This window comes from Mercenaria mercenaria, chromosome 5 (assembly GCF_021730395.1).
Source record: "Mercenaria mercenaria strain notata chromosome 5, MADL_Memer_1, whole genome shotgun sequence".
NCBI lineage: Eukaryota > Metazoa > Mollusca > Bivalvia > Venerida > Veneridae > Mercenaria > Mercenaria mercenaria.
This window is the reverse complement of record NC_069365.1, coordinates 21,235,602-21,262,590: the sequence shown is the minus strand read 5'-3', so window position 1 is coordinate 21,262,590 and position 26,989 is coordinate 21,235,602. Positions and strand designations below refer to the sequence as shown.

Sequence of the window (26,989 nt, the reverse complement as noted above, 5' to 3'; positions counted from 1 at the left end):
AAGTAACAAAAAACAAAGTCCAGTAACTCTGCAAATTTTTTTTTTGGAAAGAACCTAACATGCCCCATGCACAACTACTTTTGTTACTGATCACTTATGTGAAGTTTCATTAAATTGTGTCAAGGGGATGAGGAGAGATGGTGCGCACAAGATTGTGTCTACGGACAGACAGACGGATGGATGGACAGACAGACAGACAACCTGAAACCAGTTTACCCCCCCTTACAACTCTGTTGTCACGGGGTACAATAAAACTGAATTACATTATGCTTACTTTATGCCAATAACTTAAATTTACTTCTCTACTGGTAATGCTGTAAAAACTGTTCAAATACATTAAGGGGGAGTGTGAAAGCAAAGCATTCATTTCATCTACAGAACTGGAAATTTCAGCTTTCAGGATAAGTGGGTTTTATCCATCTGCAATTTGTATCTATGCCAATGGTAAAAATATTAGTAATGTAGCACGTCAGTATGCTTTAGCTGAGATTTGAACTCAGATCTCTTTCCATAAGAGGAAAGTGTTCTCACCATTAAACTACCAAAGCTTCCCCTGTGCTGTAGAAACTTAGTATGTGAACTCAAATGTAACAAGAGCTGTCAGAGGACAGTAATGCTTGACTATTCAACAGCCTTATCAATTGAATGAATATTAAAGATGTGAAAGGGGCATAATTTTGTAAAATTGCAAAACAGGGTTACTGAACCTGTAAAATGCATATCAGCTCATGACAATGGACAATTTTGTGGTTTCAATCCATTCCCATTAGTGGGTTCTGAGATACCAGCTTACATACAAAAACTTAACCAAAAACTGCTAAGTTGAAAAAGGGGCATAATTTTGTAAAAATGCAAAGTAGAGTTATGGAACCTGTGCATTCCATGTCAGATCATGACAGTAAACAAGTGTGTGAAGTTTCAACCATTGCCATTAGTGGTGCTGAGATACCAGCTTACATATACCACGGGCAACATGTCAAGCCTGCCAGCTGTCAAAAGGACTAGGAGTTGCACATGACACCCCGTGTCATTGAGGCAAACATTTATGCCAAATAAAAAATGATTGCAAAAAGTTACAATATAAGTTATTTATAGTAACAACAAAGGGAAGTAAATCTTTAACAAGAGCCATGTTAGACATGGCCAATCCCCCTGCCGGGCATATTATAATTGAAGGCTAAAGTTCCTGGCAAGTTAGTGTCTGAAAGTATGTTTTAGGGAAAGCTTTGAAGAACCATTTAGTTGTGGTCAGCATCAGGGGTTTTAAAGATGTGAAAGAAAGAATAAGTCAGTGGTGAGGTGGTTTACTGCTAAATTTTATTAATTTTCATGAACAGTATAGCTATGATGTTTTTCTATATGGCTACTGTAAAAAGAAGGAATGGAAAGCTAACAGGGAACAAGAGTGCCAGAATGTCACAATATATGCCCGTCACAGCAAATTTCTTTACTCTAGCAGCTGTATTTGCAAATTGAATTTTAATTTTGTGGTTATTTAGTAATCATTGTAAGTCTTTTGTTTTTCTAAGTCCACAAAAAACTCCTTACCAGGTAGAGATATCTTAAAATACACGTAAAATTGGAAAGTAACATCCATGTTGTACCACAGAAAAGTGGTCTTGTTTTTTCCCTACGGTCAATTATAAAAAAGTTACAATATAAGTTATTTATAGTAACAACTAAGGGGAGTTAATCTTAAAAAAAAAAAAAAAAAAAAATTGCAAGTCCACAAAAAAAATCTTTACCAGGTAGAGATTGGTCAAAATACACCTCAAAATTGGATGTAGCATGCATGTTGTACTACAGAAAAGTTGTCATGATTTTTCCGTACGACTAGTAATGAAAAAGTTACAATAAAAGCTATTTAAAGTAACAACAAAGGGAGGTAATTCTAAAGAAGGGAACTGCGCATGACACTTCGTCTCATGATGGTGTATAATTGTGCCAAGTTACATCAAAATTCCACCATGCATGAAGAAAAAATGCTTCGGACAATGTCATTCTTGTATCTGACCTTTGGCCTCTCAGTGTGACCTTGACCTTAGACCTAGGGACCTGGATCTTGCGCATGACATTCTATCTCGTGGTGGTGAACATTTGTGCCAAGTATCCCTCTATGCATGAAGAAGAAATGCTCCGGACAATATTTTTAAAGAAAATATGATAAAGGGGAATAACTCAAAAAATAGGCAAGGTAGAGTTATTGTTCTTGCACACTGCACTTCCTCCCAATGTGTTCTATCAGTGTATGAAGTCTGAAGAAAATCCCTCCAGTACTTTTGGAGTTATGCTCCGGACAAAATTTTTTAAAAAAATAAGATAAAGGGGAATAACTCAAAAAATAGGCAAGGTAGAGTTATTGTTCTTGCACACTGCACTTCCTCCCAATGTGTTCTATCAGTGTATGAAGTCTGAAGAAAATCCCTCCAGTACTTTTGGAGTTATGCTCCGGACAAAATTTTTCAAGAAAATAAGATAAAGGGGAATAACTCAAAAAATAGGCAAGGTAGAGTTATTGTTCTTGCACACTGCACTTCCTCCCAATGTGTTCTATCAGTGTATGAAGTTTGAAGAAAATCCCTCCAGTACTTTTGGAGTTATGCTCCGGACAAAGATCGTTGCGGACGCACACACGCAGGCACGCACGGACGGAGAGCATTTCTAATATCCCCTTTGCCTTTGGCGGGGGGATAAAAAAAATCTAAGTCCACACAAAAATCCTTACCAGTAGAAATAGGTCAAAATACACCTAAAAATTGGATGTAACATGCATATTGTACTACAGAAAAGTGGGCTTGATTTTTCCCTACGACCAGTAATAGAAAAGTTACAATATAAGCTATTTATAGTAACAAACAAAAAGGGAAGTAATTCTAGGTTCTTGCACATGACACTCTGTCTCATGACGGTGAACAATTGTGCCAAGTTACATCAAAATCCCTCCATGCATGAAAAAGAAATGCTCTGGACAGTCATTCTTGTATCTGAACTTTGACCTCTAAGTGTGACCTTGACCTTAGACCTAGGGTCCTGATTCTTGTGCCTGACACTCCATCACATGGTTGTGAACATTTGTGCCAAGTAACATCAAAATCCCTCCATGCATGAAGAAGAAATGCTCCGGACAAAGTCATTATTGAATTTAACCTTTGACCTCCAAGTGTGACCTTGATATTTTAGATAGGAACCTGTGGTTTGCGCATGACACTCCGTTTCACTGAGGTTAACATTCATGCCAAATATAAACGAGATTGCTCTATGCATGTCAAAGTTATGATCTGGACGCACGCACGTACGGACGCACGCACGTACACCGAACAGCCATTTGAACAACTATGTCTACGCTTCCGCAAGGAGGCTCGACAAAAAATTCCCCTGCGCAGTAGAAACTTGTGAACTCAAATGTAACAAGAGCTGTTGGAGGACAGCAATGCACGACTATTCAACAGCCTTGTCAATTGAATGAATATTTAACAATGGATATTTTTGTGAAGTTTCAATCCATTCCCATTATTGGGTACTGAGATACCAGCTTACATATAAAAACTTAACCAAAAACTGCTAGGTCAAACATGGCAGTCTGAAAGACAGCTAAATCCCCTGCCACTAGTATGGATAGTGAAAGGGTAAACATTTGACCTAGAGATGTGACCTTGTCCTTGAACTGACATGGCTGACCCATGAATTCTGCACATCATCTAGAGGAGGTGATCATTTGACCAAAGTTTCATGAAAATCCTAAAAGGGGTTTAGGAGATACAGAGCTCATACCTTTGACCTTGAGTTGTGACCTTGACTTGACATGGCTGACTCATCAATTTTGCATATTGCCTTGATGAGGTGATCATTTGACCCAAGTTTTATAAAATTCCTTCAAGGGGTTTAGGAGATATACAGCGGACATAAAATGGAAGGCTAAAACCTTTGACTCTAAGTTGTGACCTTGACCTTGAGCCAGCATGGCTGACTCATCAATTTTGCACATTGCCTTGATGAGGTGATCATTTGACCCAAGTTTTATAAAATTCCTTCAAGGGGTTTAGGAGATATACAGCGGACACGAAATGGAAGGCTAAAACTTTTGACCTGGAGTTGTGACCTTGACCTTGAGCCGGCATGGCTGACTCATGAGTTCTGCACGTCGTCTTGGATATGTGATCATTTGACCCAGGTTTCATATGAATCCTTCAAGGGGATTTTGAGATACAGAGTGGACACAAAATGGAAGGCTCAAACATTTGACCCGGTGCTGTGACCTTGACCTTGAGCCAACATGGCTGACTCATGAGTTCTGCACATTGTCTTGATGAGGTGATCATTGGACCCAAGTTTGATTAAAATCCTTAAAGGGGTTCAGGAGATACAGAGCGGACACAAAATGGAAGGCTTAAACCTTTGACCTTGAGTTGTGACCTTGACCTTGAGCCAACATGGCTGACTCCTGAGTTCTGCACAGCGTCTTGATGAGGTGATCATTTAGTCTGAGTTTCATAATTATCCTTTAACACGGCCTGTAAACACTGGCTCATCCTCTTTGAGGAGATGAGTTGAAATAAGAGCCAATGATACTTCCGAGGAGGCGCTAATGAGCGGAACTTTATGCAGAATGTAAACAAAGAAGAAGGGTGAGTTGATTGTTTCCTTTCTCAGATAAATGTAAGGCCCTATTTAAAAAAAAAGCCAATGTAGTTCCACTCAGAAATGATTATACTTTTCATATATGCAGGCCATTTTGCAAGGTAAATGCATTCCTTGACGTGAGAACTTTTGAAAGTTGGAAAATACAGTAAGTCCAAACCAAAAGTAGACATTTTCCCATATATTTCACCCTAATTTACACAAATTTAAGATTTTATAGTCCCTGCATCAACCTTGCTGAAAAGCATATCTTACTACTGCATGACTTACGTGGTTTACTAGCGTGTTTATCCCGTACATGTGCATTTATCACCATGTGGAGGAGCCACCGCCGCAGAGGAGGCGCTAAGAACCGGAGTGGGAGCCAAAGCACTTTGAAATTGAGATTTTTTTAATGTGTCATCAATTCTCACATACCAGAGCTTTATCATGATTTCCTTGGATTGTGACAAACATTTGATGGATGATGTTTTAACAACATCCTATTCATTTCCTTAGAATGTATTACGAAATATTTGCACTTCTCTTTTCTTTTGCACTTGTCTAATGATTGGCTATCATGGCGTTATAAGTTGTATAATTATGATATTTTCTGTGAAAGGGACATTTCCTAATGCACAACGGTTTTCATGTCCAACGCATTTTGGATTTTTTAATAGTTAGTGTTAACTTTGTGGTAGTCTTGAAATGCAATTGCAATATGCGCTTCACTAGGTACTTACAAATGCTAAATAAATATAATTGTTTACTTGTAAATTGCTTAATTCGATTACATATACGTATATGAAAATGCTAACACTCAAAATACCTCTCCCAGATGTTCTAACGATAACAAAGAAAACTGAAAACGTTAGATATTTATTCCCCTGTCGAACCGCATGTATCATATAGCTTTTGTCTTATCCTTGTCCGTTTGTCAGTCGTCATTCTGCAGTCAAAGTCATATTAATTAGTGTTTATTTAGTACTGGGAGGGTGCCATCTGTTGAGGCAATATTTGATGTCAAATTTGTTTTTAATTAATGCTGCGTAGTAAGAATGGGTATTGACCGTTACTGAGCTTACAGTTACAGAATTATTAATACAGTTTTCTAATTTTCCTTAAATAACATTTGTAAGGAAACATGTATGTTGATACTTAATTTCCAGCTAGCGCGATTCACTGATTTGCCGATCCTATTCTGCGGAATATCGAAACAAATCATTTCATTTCTTATATTTACATTATATAGTGTCACTGCCTTTCTCGATTTTATTTATGCTTTCAAATAACTATTAAAAAATTTGTTTCTATATGAATTAGAAAAGACATAAATATATCTGACATGACTAGCAATGCTTAAATCGTCAAAACGATATTGTGTTTACGTCACGTGGACGTTGTATTTAGCGCCATGTATGCACCCAGAAATAGCTGTTCAAAGTTTAATCAAACATCCTAATTTTTGGTGTGTATTGTATAAGCGAACGATTGGTGATAATACATTTTTTTGTGCAAATGAGATCTGAATGTGCTCACTTTATTGCTGGTGACAGTCGTTCTCTTGCGCTTCCTTTTATTTGGGGTGCTCGTGGTTACATTTCTAAACTGTTCGTCTAAATTTGATGTATTTTGCTGTGTTTTATTTTCTTTTCTTTTAAATTTGTATGTTACATCATTCTTTTTGGTTGTCAATGATAACCCTATCCTACGTTTGCCTTTAAACAGACCCATCTGGAAAAAACAAAAGTAATAATATCATACAGAACTGAGCATCCTTTCTTTGCGATTCCTTTCAAACATTTAAAATTAAATTGACCATTTAAAATTAAACTTTGTAGCCGTTGCGTTGATACATACACATATATTTTAGCTCGATTTTTCGAAGAAAAAGTAGAGCTATTGCACTCGCACCGGTGTCGGAGTCTGAGTCGCCGTTGGTAATTTTTTTTTATAAAGTCAACTATCTCTGTTACCATCAAAGCTATTGACTTGAAACTTAAAACAGTTATTTACTATCAAAGTCTACAGCAGGAGTAACAATCTCTATAACTCTGATTGAATTTTGACAGAGTTATGCCCCTTTTTAACTTAGAGTTTTAAGTTTTATGAAGTTTTACTGGCAAAGCTCTAATTCAGAGTCAAGTACTGAGAAAAGTCGAGTGGGCTGTCTTATGGACAGCTCTTGTTATTTTAGGTAGATTATGTGCATTTTGGTAGTATAATACAATTTCAAGCATCAAATTATAAACATTAAAACGGAATAGATATTACATTGCGAGAACGAAAACGCTTTATACGAGTGTTCATCACCCAGGAAATGAACTGGTCAGTGGCTCCGACTCTGGACTTTTGCGCCTCCTCCAAGGCTTTGGCTCCTCCTCTTAGCCAAAATTGAGCATAGAGGGGTAAAACCCGCCGTTAAAACACATAAATAATACAGATTTAACACACCATTATGGGAAAAATTGGTAAAATGTATGTTTACTCTCATATGTGTAAATTGGGACGAAATATATGGGTAGGTTCTAACTTGCCCCATTTTCCAACTTTCAAAAGTTCTCACGTCAAGGAATGCATTTACCTTGCAAAATGACCTGCATATATAAAAAGTATAATCATTTCTGAGTGGAACTACATTGGCTATTTTTTGAAATAGGGCCTTACATTTATCTGAGAAAGGAAACAATCTACTCACCCTTCTGCTTTGTTTACATTCTGCATAAAGTTCCGGTCATTAGCGCCTCCTCGGAAGTATCATTGGCTCTTTTTTCAACTCATCTCCTTAAAGAGGACGAGCCAGTGTTTACAGGCCGTGTTTAAGAGGTTTAAAAGATACAGAGCGGATACGAAATGGTAGGCTCAAACCTTTGATCTCGAGTTGTGACCTTGACCTTGAGCTGGCATGGCTGACTCGTTGGTTTGCACATCGTCTTGATGAGGTGATCATTGGACCAAAGTTTCATGATTATCCTTCAAGGGGTTTAGGATATACAGAGCGGACACAAAATGTTACGGAAGGATGAAAGATGGAAGGACGGATGGAGACCATTCCTATAACCCCTTTGTGGCAGGGGATTAAAAAAGCAAAATAGAGTTATGGAACCTGTGCGTTGTAAGTCAGTTCATCACAGTGAATAAGTGTGTGAAGTTTCAACCCATTCCCATTAGTGGTTACTGACATGCCAGCTTACATACAAAACCTTGACCAAATCGGACACCAACGCATGGGTGAGTCCAATAGCTCTACCTATTCTTTTGAAAGTGCAGCTAATAGATTGAATGTAAACAGAAATATAAAGAAATTTTATGACTGTGCTGAAAGATGAAATTTTCGGTAAAATGTTAAGAAATTACAGAACCTTTCCTGAAAAATCCACTCGCTGGTTGTTAAGTACAGTGGTAACTTTATTTCTAGGAATGGCAACACGGTATTGTTTTGAAGGAAACATTGAACAGATCATGTATGCACTTGTCTATATCTTCACTGATCTTACCTCATATTGTAATTTCTGTTGCTGCATACATCTTGCATCTTATATCTTATATTAAATCTTGAAAGCTTTGTTAAAATTTAAGTAATTTTATGGGTACTTTTGGAAGAGTCGACTAAAAAAAAACTTTCTTTTGCATTTAAAGGCCTTCGAAGAGACTCGCTGCATTTCAAAAACTTTAGCAGTATTCTATCTGTCTGCATTTTACATATATGCAGCATAACAAAATACTTGAAGTTTTGTTTTTGAACAGTCAAATTAGAACTACTGGTACTGAGAAATACAGAGCTATATATTGAACATGTTTGTTTATGAAGTGTGATATTTGCTAGTGTTGTGACATGTTCAATTCATATTTCTGTTAGCAAAAAGTCCAATGATATGCACAACTAGCCTTGCACTGATCACTCCAACTTCCAAATAGTACTGTAGGAGAATAGCAAAGACATCATAGAATTTGATAAAGTATTAACTCTGCTGAAAATAATTAAAACTGAACATGCTGATGATCTGCACAACTAAGTCTTCCATGAACCACTCAAAAGCTCTGGTGAACTGCATTTCAATGGTAAACATCATAGTGTAAATGCTGAAAAACACAACAAATCAAGGGCCATAACTATGCTGAAAATCAGTGAACCAGAACATGCCAATAATATTCATAATAAGGCCTGGCTCTGATCACTTGTGTAAGATTTGGTGGAAATCCACCCAATGATATAAGATATGTGACTGAAATGAACATGACAGATTTTATTAAGGGTAATGATCTGACCAAGTTTCATTAAGATAGAGCTGAACTTCTGATATCTAGAGTAATAACAATCAAATTGTTTATGAATATAGATGACGATGCACACTGGATGATCAGAATAGCTGACCTTCAACACTTTGTGCTCAGGTGAGCTAAAAAACCGCAGCTAAGTAATTAAATTGCTGATTGAGCAAAGTGTCCCCGATAGTGCTCTAGGTACGGAACAAATTATGGAAAAAGATGTTCCTGTTTGTGAAGAAAGCACCAAAATTTACCTGCAGTTACTTAACACATCCCAAATCCTACAAGAGGAGACATGTTCTGTCTGCACTGGAAACCTCTTTTAAAGTAATTTTAACAAGAGCACCACCTTGTGGGTGCAGATGCTCATCTGATTTTTTTTTGTCTCTGTATAATAGAAATATTGTCCTACCCATGATTTTCTAAGTCCAAAATGGGCCATAATTCTTTCAAAAAGCAGGATGGAGTTATGTTTCTTGCTGTACATAGTCAGCTTTTGATGGTGAACAAGTGTTGCAAGTTCCAAAACAATAGCTTTAATAGTCGAGGAGAACAGTTGACCTAAACATAAAACTTTACCAAGAAATCTGATATTTTCTAAGTCCAAAATGGGCCATAAAGGACGCTGTATTGAAAACTGTCTTGTAGAAATCGTATCTTGGATGAACAGCAAAATGTTGAAAATCAATGCCGAAAAAACTGAAGTCGTTGTATTTACCTCTCAAAGAAACGAAAAACATATTGAATCGATTACTGTGAAAATTGGAGAAGAGAACATTAAACCATCTAAATGTGTAAGGAATCTTGGTGCTTTGCTAGACTCCAAAATGAGCATGGAAAAACATGTTAACTCAGTTAGTAGATGAGGGTACAGACAGGTACGTCAAATAGGCCACATCAGGAAATATCTAAATACAGATGCTACAAAATCTCACGCCTTGATTATTGCAATGCGCTCTTGTATGGTGTTCCGAAGGTCCTGCTGAATAGACTTCAAACACTTCAGAACACTGCAGCTCGAATTATGAGAATATCGCACATACAAAGCATTGCATAACCAATCACCGATCTATGTTAAAGACTTGCTGGAACTCTTATCAGCCAGCAAGAAATTTGAGATCCAAGAACAACTCAAAACAACTAGTTGTCCCAAAAAGCAAAACTGAGGTACAGTGATCGTAGTTTTTCATCAGCTGCACCAAAGTTATGGAATGCTCTTCCAGCTACCATTAGAGACGCTAAATGCTTGGATGCTTTGAAACGATCATTGAAAACACTTTTTCTTCAACTCACTTTGCACTGAAAAACAAGTTTTGCCATGGAAATTATTTCCTATTGTTTATTGTTCTTTAAAATATCTAGTACAATTAAAATGTAGAGTGAAACCTGATTCAGGCTAAATACCTTTCATTGTTGATATATTTTTTGTGTTGTATTGTATGTCCATATCATTCTGTGATATGTAGTTTGTACAGCACTTTTGAACGTTTATTTTATAGATGAAAAGAGCGCTATAAAAATCTGGTAAATAGTAAAAAGCGGGATGAGATATGTGTCTTGCTGTACAGAGTCAGTTTTTGATGGTGAACAAGTGTTGCAAGTTTTAAAGCAATATAGCTTTAATAGTTTAGGAAAAAAGCTGACCTAAACATAAAATTTAACCAAGAAATCTGATTTTGTAAGTCCAAAAGGGGCCATAATTCTTGCAAAAAGCAGGATAGAGTTATGTTTCTTGCTGTACAGAGTCAGCTTTTGATAGTGAACAAGTGTTGCAAGTTTTAAAACAATAGCTCTGATAGTTTAGGAGAAAAGCTGACCTAAACATAAAACTTAACCAGGCAATGCACACGCCAATCAAGTGATCTTTTTTCTTTCTTTTTTTTTCTTTTCAGAAAATCAGATGAGCTAAAAAGGGAGCTAAAAATGTCCTGAAAAAAAGAAGTGCTCAAGGTGAGCTATTGTGACTGGTCATTGTAGAGGCCACATTTGTGAACCAATCTTTATGAAACTTGGTCAGAATGTTAGTCTTGATGATCTCTAGGAAAAGTTTGAAACTGGGTCATATGGGGTCAAAAACTAGGTCTGTAGGCCAGATCAAAGGAAAAGCTTGTGAACACTCTAGAGGCCACAGTTGTGGCCCAATATTTATGAAACTTAGTCAGAATGTTTGTCCTGATGATTTAAAGGTCAAGTACAAATCTGGGTCATGTAGGGTCAAAACCTAGGTCACATGGTCAAATCAAAGGAAAAGCTTCTAAACACAGAGGCCACAGCTGAGACTCAGTCTTTATGAAACTTGGTCAGAATGTTTGACTTGATGATTTCTAGGTAAAGTTTGAAACTGGCTTATGTGAGGTCAAAAGCTAGGTCACTAGGCCAGATCAAAGGAAAATCTTGTCAACACTCTAGAGACCACAATTTAAGTTTGAAACTCATGAGAATTAGTCAGAATGTTTGTCATAATCTATAGGCCAAGTTTGTATCTGGGTTATGTGGAGTCAAAAACTAGGTCACCCAGTCAAATCAATAATTATAATTAAACAGTCTTGGAAATAGGATCAGATGATTTTTTAAGTATTTTTCCTATATAACTCACATAATATAGAGACCGTACTTAGTGGTCTGTGCGTAAATTTTATTTCATAAAAGATGAAAGTTACGTGCACACCAGTTTATTCGGTCTCTGATTTCTGGTTTATTTTGACGTTTGGGAAAGAAAGTTGATGTTGAATTTTACATGTGATGTAGTGGATTCTTCTGGCTGTCAGCGATATTTGATACTTGTAGTGTTTGGAGAGAAGTATAACTTTCTATGAATCAATAACGATTTATTCGAATAAATGTTAGAAATATAAAAAAGACTCGTAAACTGAGACGTGTTACTCTTTACTTTTATTTGGGATAGTTCAGTGGTGACAAGTGACTGAAATACAAGTTTAAAGACTTTAACGAATATTTACTGGTACTGCCAGTTTTGAAGTGTATGTACTGAATAAATTGTGTAGAAAAATTGAGAGAAAAGGGACCTCAGATTCAATTAAAAAAGTTGCATTATATATTCAGTTACAAAATATGGTCGTAAGTTTACAGGAGTTGCTTCCCTTCATGTATTTGTTTTAACATTAAGAAATTAATCAAAGTTGTATCTTTGTAAGTATTTTACAGTTAGATTTATGAATACAGTATTATTCTATACTTACATCATTTGAAAGCATTTATTATTTCTTTGAATGATTTAAAATAAAACTTATCTTATGATATCTTGATATCATTTTTATACGCCCAAAGGGACGTATTATGTTATAACGCTGGTGTCCGTCTGTCCGTCCGTCTGTCTGTCTGTTAGCAATTTCCTGTCCGCTCTGTAACTCTTGAACCCCTTGAAGGATTTCAAGGCAACTTGACACAAATGTTCACCACACCCAGACGACGTGCAGAGCGCATGTTCCGGATGTCTCGCTTCAAGGTCAAGGTCACACTTAGGAGTCAAAGGTCATATCAGTTTGTTTCGTGTCCGCTCTGTAACTCTTGAACCCCTTGAAGGATTTCAAAGAAACTTGACACAAATGTTACCACACCCAGACGACGTGCAGAGCGCATGTTCCGGATGTCTCGTTTCAAGGTCAAGGTCACAATTAGGAGTCAAAGGTTGTATCAGTTTGTTTCGTGTCCGCTCTGTAACTCCTGAATTGCTGGAAGGATTTCAAAGAAACCTGGCAGAAATGTTCACCACATTGCAACGATGTGCATAGCGCATGTTTCGGATGACTCGCTTCAAGGTCAAGGTCACACTTAAGGGTCAAATGTTATATATGACTTTGCTTTGTGTATATTGCTCTGCACTGCAGTGCTCTTGTTTTTATTTGGCAGATCTCTTTTTTTGTACTTACAATAATTTTTTTGGAATTACTTCCCTTTTATGTTACTATAAATAGCTTATTTTGAAACTTTTTTATTATTGGCCGTAGGGAAAAACCGAGACCACTTTTCTGTGGTACAACATGGATGGTACCTCCAATTTTAAGGTGTATTTTTACATACCTGTACCTGATAAGGATTTTTTTTGTAGACTTTGAATTTTTTTTTTGTGGACTTAGATTTGTTTTTTGAAGTTTTCCTTTTGTTGTTCCAGTCCTTTGGGGCTTCAACAGTCAAGTTCTTAAAATTTTGCTCCCGTCCTATGATGCAAGCCTTCGGGCGTATATTGCCCCGCTTGGCGGCGCTCTTGTTATATTTCAGACTGCTTCACATATCGTCATTGGATATTGTGTTTTGTTCTCATTTTGAAGCAAGGTGATGGTAACATTAATTTAGTGTACTTGTTATTAGTAAAATTTACTGATAAAATATTCAATTTTCTTTAAAATGTTGATTTTAATTATTTTAGATGTTTCTTTTCTATATAAAGGGAGGTAATGTCTTTTTAAATAAATATTAATTGACCAGTTTAACTAGTAACTCAGCTTTAACTATATGCATTTATAATGATAAAACTAACATAAATAATCAATGAACAAGTGGTTACTGTGACAAACTTCAGTTCACCTTGTCCCCTGCCAATATTGTTCGGGAGTAGAATTATTTGTGTGAGGAAGCCATCCAGCTGGCTTGTAAATAGATCAGTGGTTCCACCCAGGTGTCCAAGCATGTGTGAAGCAATGCCTAGAGGGGCACCTCCATAAAGGGAAGCTGGCAAAGTGAACTTAGGAGCAAAGTTGTGTCAATATTACTATACGACTGTAAACCGGACTAATAAATGTAACATATATATTTTGTGATAATGGAGGACAAGAGTAACAGTTTCATTTCTTTTTCTACAGTGAAGAACTCTCATATACATCTATACTGTTGTGGATTCCTTAACGTGTAAGAAAATGTTGGAAGAAAAAATATTGTTCTGAACAGTTATGAAGGTACTATATTTTTTATAAAAGCTGTATACATTTTCAATATTGCTTACCTTTGAGTGGGTCAGTATCAGTATTTATAGTTTTTTCCTCAGATTCACTTTTCTTTAAGACTATAGCTTTGAAATTTAAAATATATTTGTGATCAAAAGCTGAGCCTGAACTTCAAGAATCATAAGCTTGTGTTGCATTATGTAAAACACTTGCGCACAAGTGTTAAAACCACAGACAGTGCTCTTAGTTTTACTTTATATTTCTTTCTGTCAGGCATGTTCAGGAGCAATGTTTCATACAATGAAATGTCTTTGAAAAAATATTTTTTTAAATCAATACTATTTATCTGAAGCTTAACAAAATCTGATGGCAAAATTGATAACTTAAAGCTTAGTGATCTGTTTTAAGTTTCTATAAAATATATATACTTGGATTGTGAAGTTATAATCATGATTTTGTGCATTAGCATCTTATTCAATGAAATATTTTTTTATAAGAAGCGATTGCTTATTTTCTATCTTTCAGGCTGTAACATGTGAATATTATGAGTGCTGACAAGACCTGAAAGATTTTGAATTATTAAGGTATGCATTTGCTTAATATAGTCAAAATAAGGAATTATGTCTGCCCATATGTATGGGGAGACACATTGTTTTTGGGTTCCTTGTCTGTCTGTCCATCCGTTCACAGAGCTCCAGATAAGCTTTTGGTGCAAATGGGTATTTACCCATCACTTTCTGTCTGAATTGGGTATTCGAAATTTGAATTGGATAAAAATAATATCATTACCCAGCCTTTTCAGCCTGCAACACATGACATGTGTGGGTATATATGGTCTACTTATATCTGAAATAGTTTGACTTAGCTGATTAAGAAAAAATATTTGAAAAGCCTCTACTGCTGATAAAGGATTTTCTTAGTAGAATGATAATTCTTGCAGGCCTTCAAGGCTTCATGTCCAAAATATATGTTCTGCATATTTCTGTTAGGAAATCTCGAACAAAAGTTTGGAATGTTGCATATTTTGTGTTTTGTTTCTTTAGTTTAGTGTCATTAGCTGCCAAATGTTTAAGAAGAAAAAAAACAAGAGCTGTCGGAGGACAGCAACGCTCGACTATTCAACAGCCTTGTCAATTGAATGAATACAAGTTGAAAAAGGGGCATAATTTTGTAAAATGCAAAGTAGAGGTATTGAACCTCTGTACTGCATGTCATATCATGACAGTGAACAAGTGTGTGAAGTTTCAATCCTTTCCAATTTGTGGATACTGAGATACCAGCTTACATACAAAAACTTAACAAAAAAGTGCTAAGTCAAAGGGGCATAATTTTGTAAAAATGCCAAGTAGAGTTATGGGACCTTCACAGTGCATGTTAGATCATGACAGTGAACAAGTGTGTGAAGTTTCAATCCATTCCAATTAGTGGATACTGAGATATCAGATTACATACAAAAATTTAACCAAAAACTGCTAAGTCGAAAAAGGGGCATAATATTGAAAAAAAAGAGAGTAGAGTTATGGGACTTGCTTAGTGCATGTCAAATCATGATAGTGAACAAGTATGTGAAGTTTCAATCCATTCCCATTAGTAACTACTGAGATACCAGCTTACATACAAAACCTTAACCAAAAATTTCTAAGTCGAAAAAGGGGCATAATTTTGTAAAAAAGCAAAATAGAGTTATGGAACCTGTGCAATGTAGATCAGTTCATCACAGTGAATAAGTGTGTGAAGTTTCAATCCATTCCCACAAGTGGTTACTGAGTTACCAGCTTACATACAAAACCTTAACCAAAAATTTCTAAGTCGAAAAAGGGGCATAATTTTGTAAAAAAGCAAAATAGAGTTATGGAACCTGTGCAATGTAAGTCAGTTTGTCACAGTCAATAAGTGTGTGAAGTTTCAATCCATTCCCACAAGTGGTTACTGAGATACCAGCTTACATACAAAACCTTAACCAAAATCGGGACGCGGACGCGGACGCAGACGCCGACGCCGACGCATGGGCGAGTGCAATAGCTCACTATTCTATGAATAGTCGAGCTAAAAACAGATTCTGGACGGGTAGATATTTACTTGCATAGATTTGTTACATTATATTTATGGAAGTGTCTAGGGGTACGGATCCGTAATCTCTAATCAGCTCGTGTTTGCGCCTTGCTTTATTTCAAAGCATTTTCCAACTTGATCGGTCGTTATCAAATCAACAGATACTTCTTCTTCAAATTACTACATTCCTTCATAACTCGGAAGGTTATGTGCAGGTGCTGATTAAAATGTGATGGTGTTTTTACAACAGATTTATACATGTGCCAAAACATTAGAACTTTTCAAATTTTTTACATTAATAAAACTTTGTACATTGGTCGGTATTTAAAGATTTAGAGAAGAGATAAGAACAGGCACAGTGACAAGAGCTCTGAAGAAGTCAACTGTGGCTGCTGTGTGTGCGACAGCCGGCAACATGTTCCACTGACCTACTGTCCTAGGGAAAAATGAATACTTATAGGAATCTTTTGATGTGCCAATGTGTCTAAAGCTGTATAGGTTACCATGTCCATGCCGTGTTCTTGAATCAGCTGGTATTAGTAAGTTCTTTTCTGGATAAATAGCTACAACGTGGTGGACAATTTTGTAGAACATTATTAGCCGGGCTCCGGTTCTTCTAATCTGTACTAATGGCCAATTCAAATTTTCTATCATATCAGAAACTGAGCTAGTATTAGGACCCAGGGCTTTTCATCCTTATATCATGTATATAACAGAGGCCTATAAAAGGCCTCTTCCCAATCCAAAAATATACTATTTTTTCCCAACTGTGGCAGAGATATTTCCCAAAATGCAAGGTAAGATTTCCCCAAATCATGCAACAGATGGTTAAGATTTTGTTTACATTTCAGTATTTCCAGAGGAAGCATTTTTCTGGTATCGATTTTTTGTCGCATATTAGCCTAACAACCCACAGAACCAGGTGTGACACATTGCCAGTCTAATACATTATGTTCCATGGCCTGGATTTTAGTCCATGTTTCAGGGGAAATAAATATGCTTCGTTATTCGATGTTTACTTCCGGTTGCTAATTTTTCCCAAAATAGACAATTATCATGCATAAATTTACCAATTTGAAAGGCCGAGGCCTCTTCCCAATTTCCTGATGAAAAGCCCTGTAGGATATCTATTTGTAACAAATCTGGCTGACCTTCTCTGAACTTTTTCAACCTGATCTATCTGGCTTTTAGTGTGTGGGTCCCAAATAGTACATGAATATTCCAATTTTGGTCTAACTACAAAGATGCTTACTAAAGTATAAAACTGTGGTACGGCCATTGCATTATAGATTGAATCCAGTTCATTTTTCATACGTTTTAACTGCAGACAAGTAGATTTTTAAGTCTCATTTGTCTGCAGACAAGTGAAAAATATTGGGATTTCCACAACCCTAACACTTACATGGACATCTTTTTTGTGTTTCTTTACTGGTTGGCAACCCAGAATTTCGGACGACCCAGAAAATCGAACAGTCGCGTAAACGCTTATTTTGGCATAAGTTTTGATCATTTGTTGACAAGTACATAGACAGTTGCATTAGGTGCAACATCATCTGCAATAATTGCAAATCAGTAAGTTAAACTTTAAAAAATGGAATATTTACATTTCTTCACGAAATGTTGTGACAGCTCTCGCTGGGAGAAGCTGCATGTGCTTTCAGTGCGCATGTGCATACATGTTTTGAGGCCCCAACATTATTCAAGGGGAATTCATCTACAATCTGCTAAATGCTGACGAGAAAATTGCGTGTTATAAAACAAGTATCAATGTTTTCCCATTAACACCACGAGTTAAATGCGTTTAAACCAAATTGTTTTACCTAAAAAAAATTGTATGTAGGCCAGCTGGAGTTTTTAAACTCTCAACAGCATCAAACATTTACAGTTGAATGTAAACAAGGTAAAGAATACTAAAATGTCTTTTTATCATTAAAACCGACCTATATGTGATTCTGCCAAACAGAAGTGATGATAATTAGTATTTTCCTACTGTTCGATTTCTGGGTCCTGCAACATGCTGAAAACGTTAAATTAACGTACCCTCTTTCGGGCCTCAGTGGCGTGTCCAGTTTATTTTTATATTCAAACAAATTTGTATTTAGCGACACCGAAGAACTGAACTTGATTCAGGTATCATTTCATGGATCTTGAATTAAAAATTAAAATATGACAGATGAAAAGCTTGTAAAATTGTCCGAATCTGGGTCGGTAACCAGTAGCAGTATGGTAGTCATATCACTCTTGTTTAGCTGGTTTGGCTTAACCAGATAGCCAGGGGTAAAGAACAGAAAAGCCAGTGGCTAGGAATACTGAAAACCGTATTGAAGACTATTATTAATTTTTAAAGCCGGGAGAGGACTTCAAATGTTCTCAAGCTTATTTGCTGGAGTCTTTATCGTGATGTGACCTTTCACACTTGGTATTTTTCTTGAGAATCTTTGTGCTTATTACAGAGTTATGGCCCTTGAAATAGCCAGAATAATGGACTTTTTGTTTGTGATGCTCATAGCTCAAAAATATATAGCCTAGAATAATGAATCCTTTTCATAAAATGTTTGTTTAGACTGACACCCATTAACACTGCAAACATTTGAATTATTGCCCCTTATTTGTGACAAATGTACCAATATGGGACACACCCTGTGTCCTACAGGCACATTCTAGTTGTTACTATAAATTTGTTATACTATATTTTTTTTGTAATTGGCCCAAAACTATTCATTAGAAAATACAGGTGTTAGTGTAAAGAAATATAAATTTGCTATGATGGGCATATATTTTGACATTCCGGCATTCATGTTTATGTCTGTTAATTGTTTTTGTTTATGCCAATTTTAATTGAATTGTTTTGTTATAATATATTGTATATAAATTGCAGTATTCTTTTTTACATTATTGACAGATATCATTTTAAAATGTTACACTGCAGTATAGAAAATTAGGTGCCTTCCATTAGGAGATGTTGTATTTGCATGGCAATACTTCATTCAGTTGTTATTAGCTGTTTTCTTTATTTAAAGGTTTGGAGACAGCTAAGGAAGTGTTTTGGGAAGACCATCCCTCTGTGTTGTATGGGAGAATAAATTTCAGTGGTACACCATTTGTAATACTCGGAAAGAAAGTATTTGACTGCCAGTTTGGTAAAAACAGGAAAGAAAAACGTAAAGGGCAAAAAGATCTTGTATAGTTAGAAGCAACATCTTCGTTAGAATGTATTTGCACATTTATAAAACTTTACGACAATTTAAAAAACAAGAGCTGTCGGAGGACAGCAACGCTAGACTATTTAACAGCCTTGTCGCTTGAATGAATAAGAAAGTCGAAAAAGGGGCATAATTTAGTAAAAAAGTAAAATAGGGTTATGGAACCTGCAAAGTGCTTATCAGCTCATGACAGTGGACAAGTGTATGAAGTTTCAATCCATTCCCATCAGTGGGTACTGAGATACCAGCTTACATATAAGAATTTAACCCAAAAACTCCTAAGTTGAAAAAGGGGCATAATTTTGTAAAATGCAAAGTTGAGTTATTGATCCTTTGCACTGCATGTCATATCATGACAGTAAACTAGTGTGTGAAGTTTCAATCCTTTCCCATTAGTGGATACTGAGATACCAGCTTACATACAAAAACTTAACCAAAAATTTCTATGTTGAAAAAGGGGCATAATTTTGTAAAAAAGCAAAATAAAGTTATGGGACCTGCTTTGTGCATGTCAGATCATGACAGTAAACATGTGTGTGAAGTTTCAATCCATTCCCATTAGTGAGTACTGAGATACCAGCTTACATACAAAACCTTAACCAAAAAATTCTAAGTCGAAAAAGGGGCATAATTTTGTAAAAAGCAAAATAGAGTTATGGAACCTGTGCAATGTAAGTCAGTTTATCACAGTAAATAAGTGTGTGAAGTTTCAATCCATTCCCAAAGTGGTTACTGAGATACCAGCTTACATACAAAACCTTAACCAAAAATTTCTAAGTCAAAAAAGGGGCATAATTTTGTAAAAGAGCAAAACAGAGTTATTGAACCTGTGCAATGTAAGTCAGTTTATCACAGTGAATAAGTGTGTGAAGTTTCAATCCATTCCCACAAGTGGTTGCTGAGATACCAGCTTACATACAAAAACTTAACCAAATCGGGACGCGGACGTGGACGCCGACGCGGACGCGGACGCCGACGCATGGGCGAGTCCAATAGCTCTACTGTTCTATGAATAGTCGAGCTAAAAACTGACAGTATTTATAAATTGTTAGAACTGCCTTACCTATGTAACAATTGACCCTCTACGTATCAGTACCTATTTAATATTAGTTGAAAAAGTTTATGTTGTAATGGCAGAAGTATAGTACTGTAGAGCTATGAAATACGTTTATTTGAATGTAAACTAGCAAGAAATAGTGTTAACTGTCCTGATTTAGCATGTATTGCTTATTTTAGAGAAATGAAGACCACAGGTACACAAAAGGAAAGAAGTTTTTGATGCAAGACTCTAAGAAAATTGGTTGCCCTGCGAGATGGGTATTTAGGGAAATATGCAGGTTCCCCAAATTTACGGTAAATTTCACGCTGTATTCAGCTCATAAAAAGTTGAAATATGAATGTCGAAATATTCTGAACTTTTTGGAGACAATAAGTAAGAAAGACATCTATCAACTTTATTATCATATTTAGCTCATCTGATTTTTTTGAAAAAAAAAAAAAGATGAGTTTCACCTTGCATGTTTTATGTTTAGGTCAGCTTTTCTCCTAAACTATCAAATCTTTGAAACTTGCCACACTTGTTCACCATCAAAAGCTGAACCATTACAGCAAGAAACATAACTACATCCTGCTTTTTTCAAGAATTATGGCCCATTTAGGTAAAGTTTTATCCTTAACTATCAAAGATATTATTTTTAAACTTGTAGTACTTGTTCACCATCATAAGCTGACACTGTTCAGCAAGAAACATAACTCCATCCTGCTTTTTGCAAGAATTATGGCCCATTTTGGACTTAGTTAATATCAGATTTCTTGGTTAAGTTTTGTGTTTAGGTAAACTTTTCTCCTGAATGGTCAAAGCTATTGCATTAAAACTCAGAGCAGTTATTTGCCATTAAAAGCTGACTCTGCACAACAAGTACTGTAACTCTACATTGTTTTTTGCAAGAATTATGGTCCATTTCGGAATTGGAAATTCATTGGTTGGACAATATTTCTATTATTTAGAGACCAAAATCAGATGAGCGCAGGGCAGTGCTCTTGTTTGAAGGCGTTTTCATGTACCATTTACAATGTTTTAAATGTCACATGATGATTTGATTAATAAATATAAGGGTATTGCTTTTTACAGTTCTGTACCCCAGAACAGAAACTGTCATGACTATGTTTTTGAGGATATTTTTGTGTAATGTGTATAAAATTGTGAAGCACAAAATATTACAACTACTGTGAAGATTGTCATAAAACTGGACTTAACTGGCATCAGATATGATAAGCTTAAATTTTTGTCTTCTTTGTGTGTTGTAAACCACTGAACAGACATTAATACAGCTAGGAGCAATTGTTAAACTTATCAATATGTAAAGACCCAGTTGATTACGTACAAGGATGAGGTCATATTTTAAGAATGAAACGTCATCAGCACAGCATTTGACTTCTCCTATATCAAAATGGCATCTGTAGGTATAAATGTGCTTTAGTGATAGCTTCAGTTTGTCTTTACAGATAGATAAAGATACACCTAAAAGTCAAAGACGCAAGATTGCAGAAGACCTTCAGAGTAAAATTCGTTCTGGAGAAAATGTTGTTTCTGAGTGGGTGGTTATAGCCCATATGGCTAGCATTGAGGACCACACCTGCCATACTTTGGGCGAAGTATGTTTTGACATAATTAAAGTTTTATGTCCCCCACACCATGTGTGGTGGGAGACATATTGATTTACTCCTGTATGTCTGTCTATCAGATTAGCAATCTTATTTTTCATCCAATCTTCACATCGCTTGAACAAAATTTTTCCATAAGAGGTTATAACACACTAAATAGTTGTTGTTCTTTATTCTATATAAAATTGACCTATTTCCAATGGCCGCAGCACACAACAGAACCAATTTTAAATGTCTTTAATCTACATTTTCTTGAAGAATATTGTCAGTGCTCAATAAAAATCAAAAGAAAAATGGGGTCATGTTTGATGCAAGAAAAGTAATTTCAGTCAAACACACAAACTGCAAAATCATTTTAAAAATTAGACCCAAATTATACTGGTGGTGTTTGATCTGAGTTTCCATGAGAAAATTTGTAATGTTGTTATTTCTTAATGAAAGTGCTATCTACATGTCAAGCATACATCTGTCATGTGATTTTAGCCAAAAAAAAAATGCCAAAAATCTAAGGAAAGTAGCTCTACAGGGCCAAAAATCTATTTGTATCTGCCATTATGCGACTACCATTTATTTCGTGCCCTTTTAAGCTCGACTTTTCGAAGAAAAAGTAGAGCTATTGCACTCACCCCGGCGTCGCCGTCGCCATCGCCGTTGGTTAAAGTTTTTGATAAAGTCAAATGTCTCTGTTACTATCAAAGCTATTGACCTGAAACTAAAAATACTGAAGATAGTTATTTACTATCAAAGTCTACACCAGGAGAAACAATCCCCATAACTCTGATATGAATTTTGACAGAATCATGCCCCCTTTTAACTTAGAATTTTTGGTTAAAATTTTTGATAAAGTCAAATATCTCTGTTACTATCAAAGCTATTGACTTGAAACTTAAAATACTTATTTACCATCAAAGTCTACACCAGAAGAACGCTCCCCATAACTCTGATTTGAATTTTGACAGAATTATGCCCCTTTTTAACTTAGAATTTTTTTTTTTAAATTTGATAAAGTCAAATATCTCTGTTACTATTAAAGATATTGACTTGAAAGTCAAAATAGTTATATACAATCAAAGTCTGCACCAAGAGACACAATTCTCATAACTCTGGTTTGAATTTTGACAGAATTATGCCCCTTTTTAACTTAGAATTTTTGGTTAAGTTTTTGATAAAGTCAAATATCTCTGTTACTATCAAAGCTTTTGACTTGAAACTTAAAATACTTATTTACCACCAAAGTCTACACCAGGAGAAACAATATCCATAACTCTGATTTTAATTTTGACAGAATTATATCCCTTTTTAACTTAGAATATTTTGTTAAAAGTCAAATATCTCTGTTACTGTTAAAGCTTTCAACTTGAAACTCAAAATAGTTATTTACTTTCAAAGTCTACACCAGGAGACACAATTCCCATAACCCTGATTTGAATTTTGACAGAGTTATGTCCCTTTTTAACTTAGAATTTTTTTTACTGGCAAAGCTCTAATGCAGAGTCGAGCACTGAGAAAAGTTGACCGTGCTGTCTTATGGACAGCTCTTGTTCTATTTAGTGTCTGTATGCATAAGAAGTCAAATCAACCAAGACACTTTGGAATTATGTCCCTTGAATTACAAAAAAAAAACAGAAAAAAAAACGCTTTGGTTTTTAAACACAATGACCCCTATAATAGTAATTTGTATTAGTATAGATATCCATTTATGCCTCAAGACCTAATCATGTCAGATGGTTATGCAGTTGAGGTCTTTCTGCATGGTTGACTCATATACTACTATTCAGATGATTAGGCAGTTGAGGTTTTGGTGCATGGTTGACTCATATACTATTATTCATGATTAGGTACTCTTATTCAGATGATTAAGTAGTTGTTGGATACATGCGCTTCTTGGAAAAGCAGCTCTAGTGTTTAACGTGAAGTTCCATAGAATTGTTTACAGTTTTAAAAAAATACTGAAAAGGGAACTCACATTGAGGTAAAATAGTGAAACAGTTAAAAGTTTTATTTTTTCTTTACTACATAATGTATCCTGTGAATAGGTAGATGTGTTCCACTCAAAAAAATAGTGAGCTACTATCTACACACCAGGTCGCAGCATAGGTTTCAGATGTTTATTAAACTTTTGCATCTCAGTAACTAGTGATTAAATGTACTGAAAGTTAGTTGAATTTAAGTCAGATAATGAATGGTTTAAAAATTTCTGAAAGAAAGTCAAAGGAAGCATGGAAGGCAGCTAAATGAAATGATAGCAGACTAATAATATCTGTCATGTATTTATGAATCAGATAGAAATATCTGTCCTGACTGCGACTGATTGATGAAAAGGGGCATTTCAACTATGAGTCGGTTATAGATACACTTATTGACATTCTAATGCATTCAGTTTTGCCATCACTATGCTGTGCTCTATTTTGGCAAAGTCTTGAGTTATGTCCCATGAAATACTCGAAAATCTGCAAATTTAGCCTTGTTTGGCCTTTAAAATTTTCATCTGATCTACCACAAACTTGCGGATAATGTTTGTCAGCAAAATCTGCCAAAGGCACTCTTGGGTTTATAGCTCTTGGATCAGACAAAATATGATGACAGGCATATTTTGTGACAGTCTGACACTCTTGTTTGTCTTGAGATAAGCCTGTGCAGTGTCAAGCATTTCGATTGTGTCATACAGTGTTTATATCATTTTTGATTATTACCGAGAAGAAGCCATTGTAAATTTAATTGTGGATACAAATAAAAGAATTCTTCTGGTTAACCATATCCAATCTTTATGGCAGATTACACCTGAACCAATAGATCCAAGATTGGCACAGAAAATTGCAGAGATGTGCCAAAGTGGAGTGACCAATCTTGATGCAATGAGAACTCTACTTAACAGCTATGTTAAAGATATTTGCAGACCATTGCCCCACCCATCCAACAAGAGGTTCTACCCAAGTGACAAGTGTATCTCAAACCACATGTACATCTTTACTATTGAGTGTGCCTTCATTGATGAATGACGACCCGAAAATGACTATTATCAATAATAGAATATGTAATCCTTGTTTTGTTCATTTATTTAATGGTCAAGCACTTTTCATATGTTTGAAGGAAACAAGATATTAAAACACAATTTAAAAGCTTCATAATGCTTCAGTTTTGTACACAGAAACAATGCTGTTTCCTAAAAAGAGATGTTATTGGATTTGTACATAAAATTATTCATTCAATTCCCCTAGTACTGCTCATATAATTTATGAAATTAGTACACTAAAAAAAGTTTTTAACTTACTTCCTTTCAGTATGGCTCCAGTTCATTTATCAGTCCGCAGAGCAGAAGCGGTTGTTACAACGTTACGGGAGTACAGTTTTCCTAGATGTGACATACAAAACTACTCTTTATGACTTGCCATTGTTTTTTTTGGCTGTAAAAACCAACGTGGATTACCAAGTTGTAGGTACGTTCCTGACAGAGGATGAGACTATTGTATCAATATCTGAAGCTCTCCAGATCATCCGCAGCAATTTGCCAGAATTTCAACCAGCATTTTTCATGACTGACTTTGATGAGTCTTCAATATCTGCAGTGGAAAATGTCTTCACTGGTAATGTATATCTCAGATTAAGAATTCTAGTTCCATATTACAATTAGTGAATGGATGTAAAAACATCTCACGGCCAAATGTAACCTGCTGATTTTGGAATAAGTGGTTAAAAGATCATGCAATGAATTTTTCGTAACTCTTTATACACCTGTGGGAATAACAGGAAAAATATTTTCAACCTTTATAGGGATGGGGGAGGTGCAGATAGTTTTGTGGTTGGGTCTCATGGTGGGCAGAAAAAGAAGTTGTGTCTAATTTGTCAAATTTCTGAATTCCATGTTGGAGGGTTTTTGTCCAGGATAGGACTGTTCAGCTTCAAGAATTGCTTTGTATTTTAGGGTCATATCAATGAGATGACATTTACATTTCTGTACAGACAGCATGAGGTAGTTATGTTCTGGTTGTTGTCCTTGACTTTTCAAAAATAACAATTTTAATTACATTCTGCCTAAAATTCATTGTCCAGGTAAAACATTGAAAATGCTAAGTGAAGTTAGTAAAAATGTGTATGGACATACATTTAAAGGCAATTCTGTATTGCCATACAACAACATTTTGAGCAAATTGAATAGATTATTGTTCTTCAATTGTAATTGACATTTACAGGCCAGATTTTCACACAATATATTATGGTATTTTAAGGGTGCATTTTTGTCTGGTCTGCTTGTGGTGATATAGAGTGAGTTGGCAGGTTGGTGCATGTGCATGTGTACGTGTGTGCTTGTGGATGTATAATTTTGTCCAGACTATAACTTGACATGCAAGGACCAATTTTGTTTATATTTTGCATGAGTGTTTACCTCAATGAGAAGGAGTGTCGTGCACAAACTCCCTGTACCTATCTAAAACTTCAAGGTTACTGGTGGAGGTCAAATGTGAAATAGAATTTACTTTTGAGCATTTCTTCTTCATATATGGTGAGATTTTGATGTCACTTGGCATGAATGTTCATCCTTATGAGATGGAGTATTTTGCACAAGAAACAAATCCCAAGGTCTAAGGTCAAAGTCACAGTTAGACAGTTGGCGGGCTCGACATTCTGCCTTTGGAAATATTTGTTCAAGACAATTAAATCAACAAAAGTTTCATGTTATAAAACCTTGCCTAACTTTTAATGCAGGTACAACAGTCCTGATATGTGATTTCCACTGTAACCAGGCTTGGGAGAGGTGGACAAGAAAAAGGGAAAACTCTTTAGGGCATGGACCTGAAATACGCTCTCATCTGCAGAAGCTGGCAACTGCTTCTAATGTAGACAGCTTCCAAGCTGCTTTACAGACACTGCAGACTTCAGAGCTTTGGAAGGGCAGCTGTAGACTTCAGAATTATTTGCAGAAAGTTTGGCTTCCTTACAAGAAGGTAACTTTCCTGTTACTGATTACAACAGTGTGGTATTTTGGTAAAAATACATGTTTCATTTAAAGAGATAGAGGATATTTGTTTGTTTCGGTGTAAGATCTAAAATTTATTTCAGGAAGTGAACATTATTTCTGGAAGTGAACATCACAGGAATATTTTCATGAGTGGCGACAGTGAGAAAGCGAGGATGAGCAAAGCATCAAACTGACAGCTCATGTCCTTATATGATTAATTTTGTAACAATAATGGAAAAAGATGGAAAGAAGAATTCGCATGAGGAATTGTACTGGAGATCATAATAAATATCATCGATTCTGGTTTGATAGAGCCCGTGATGCAT

The 26,989-nt window shown here is 35.7% G+C and overlaps 1 protein-coding gene and 1 non-coding gene across 4 annotated transcripts; one reads left to right on the top strand and one right to left on the bottom strand.

Annotated features, from left to right (window-relative positions):
• Positions 1-475: 475 nt before the first annotated feature.
• Trnak-cuu (transfer RNA lysine (anticodon CUU)) lies at positions 476-548 on the bottom strand. Its single transcript has one exon. It is a non-coding gene; the product is annotated as a tRNA-Lys (tRNA).
• Positions 549-8,474: 7,926 nt separating this feature from the next.
• LOC123558183 (uncharacterized) lies at positions 8,475-26,769 on the top strand. 3 transcript variants are annotated; one of them, XR_008370901.1, is made up of 8 exons: positions 8,475-13,185; positions 13,707-13,799; positions 14,313-14,371; positions 18,860-18,931; positions 20,279-20,395; positions 21,548-21,697; positions 24,988-25,290; positions 26,411-26,769. XR_008370901.1 is itself a non-coding variant. In XM_053542868.1 (3 exons), exons 1-3 carry the CDS (start codon positions 20,321-20,323, stop codon positions 24,703-24,705), a joined length of 450 nt encoding a protein of 149 aa, XP_053398843.1. In that variant the 5' UTR covers positions 19,673-20,320; the 3' UTR covers positions 24,706-24,976. The 3 variants fall into 3 exon arrangements, 1 of the variants encoding a protein (XP_053398843.1); XR_008370900.1 differs by having other exon boundaries at positions 8,476-13,179; XM_053542868.1 differs by lacking the exons at positions 8,475-13,185; positions 13,707-13,799; positions 14,313-14,371; ... (1 more) ...; positions 24,988-25,290; positions 26,411-26,769 and adding an exon at positions 24,481-24,976 and having other exon boundaries at positions 19,673-20,395.
• The last annotated feature ends 220 nt before the right edge of the window (positions 26,770-26,989 follow it).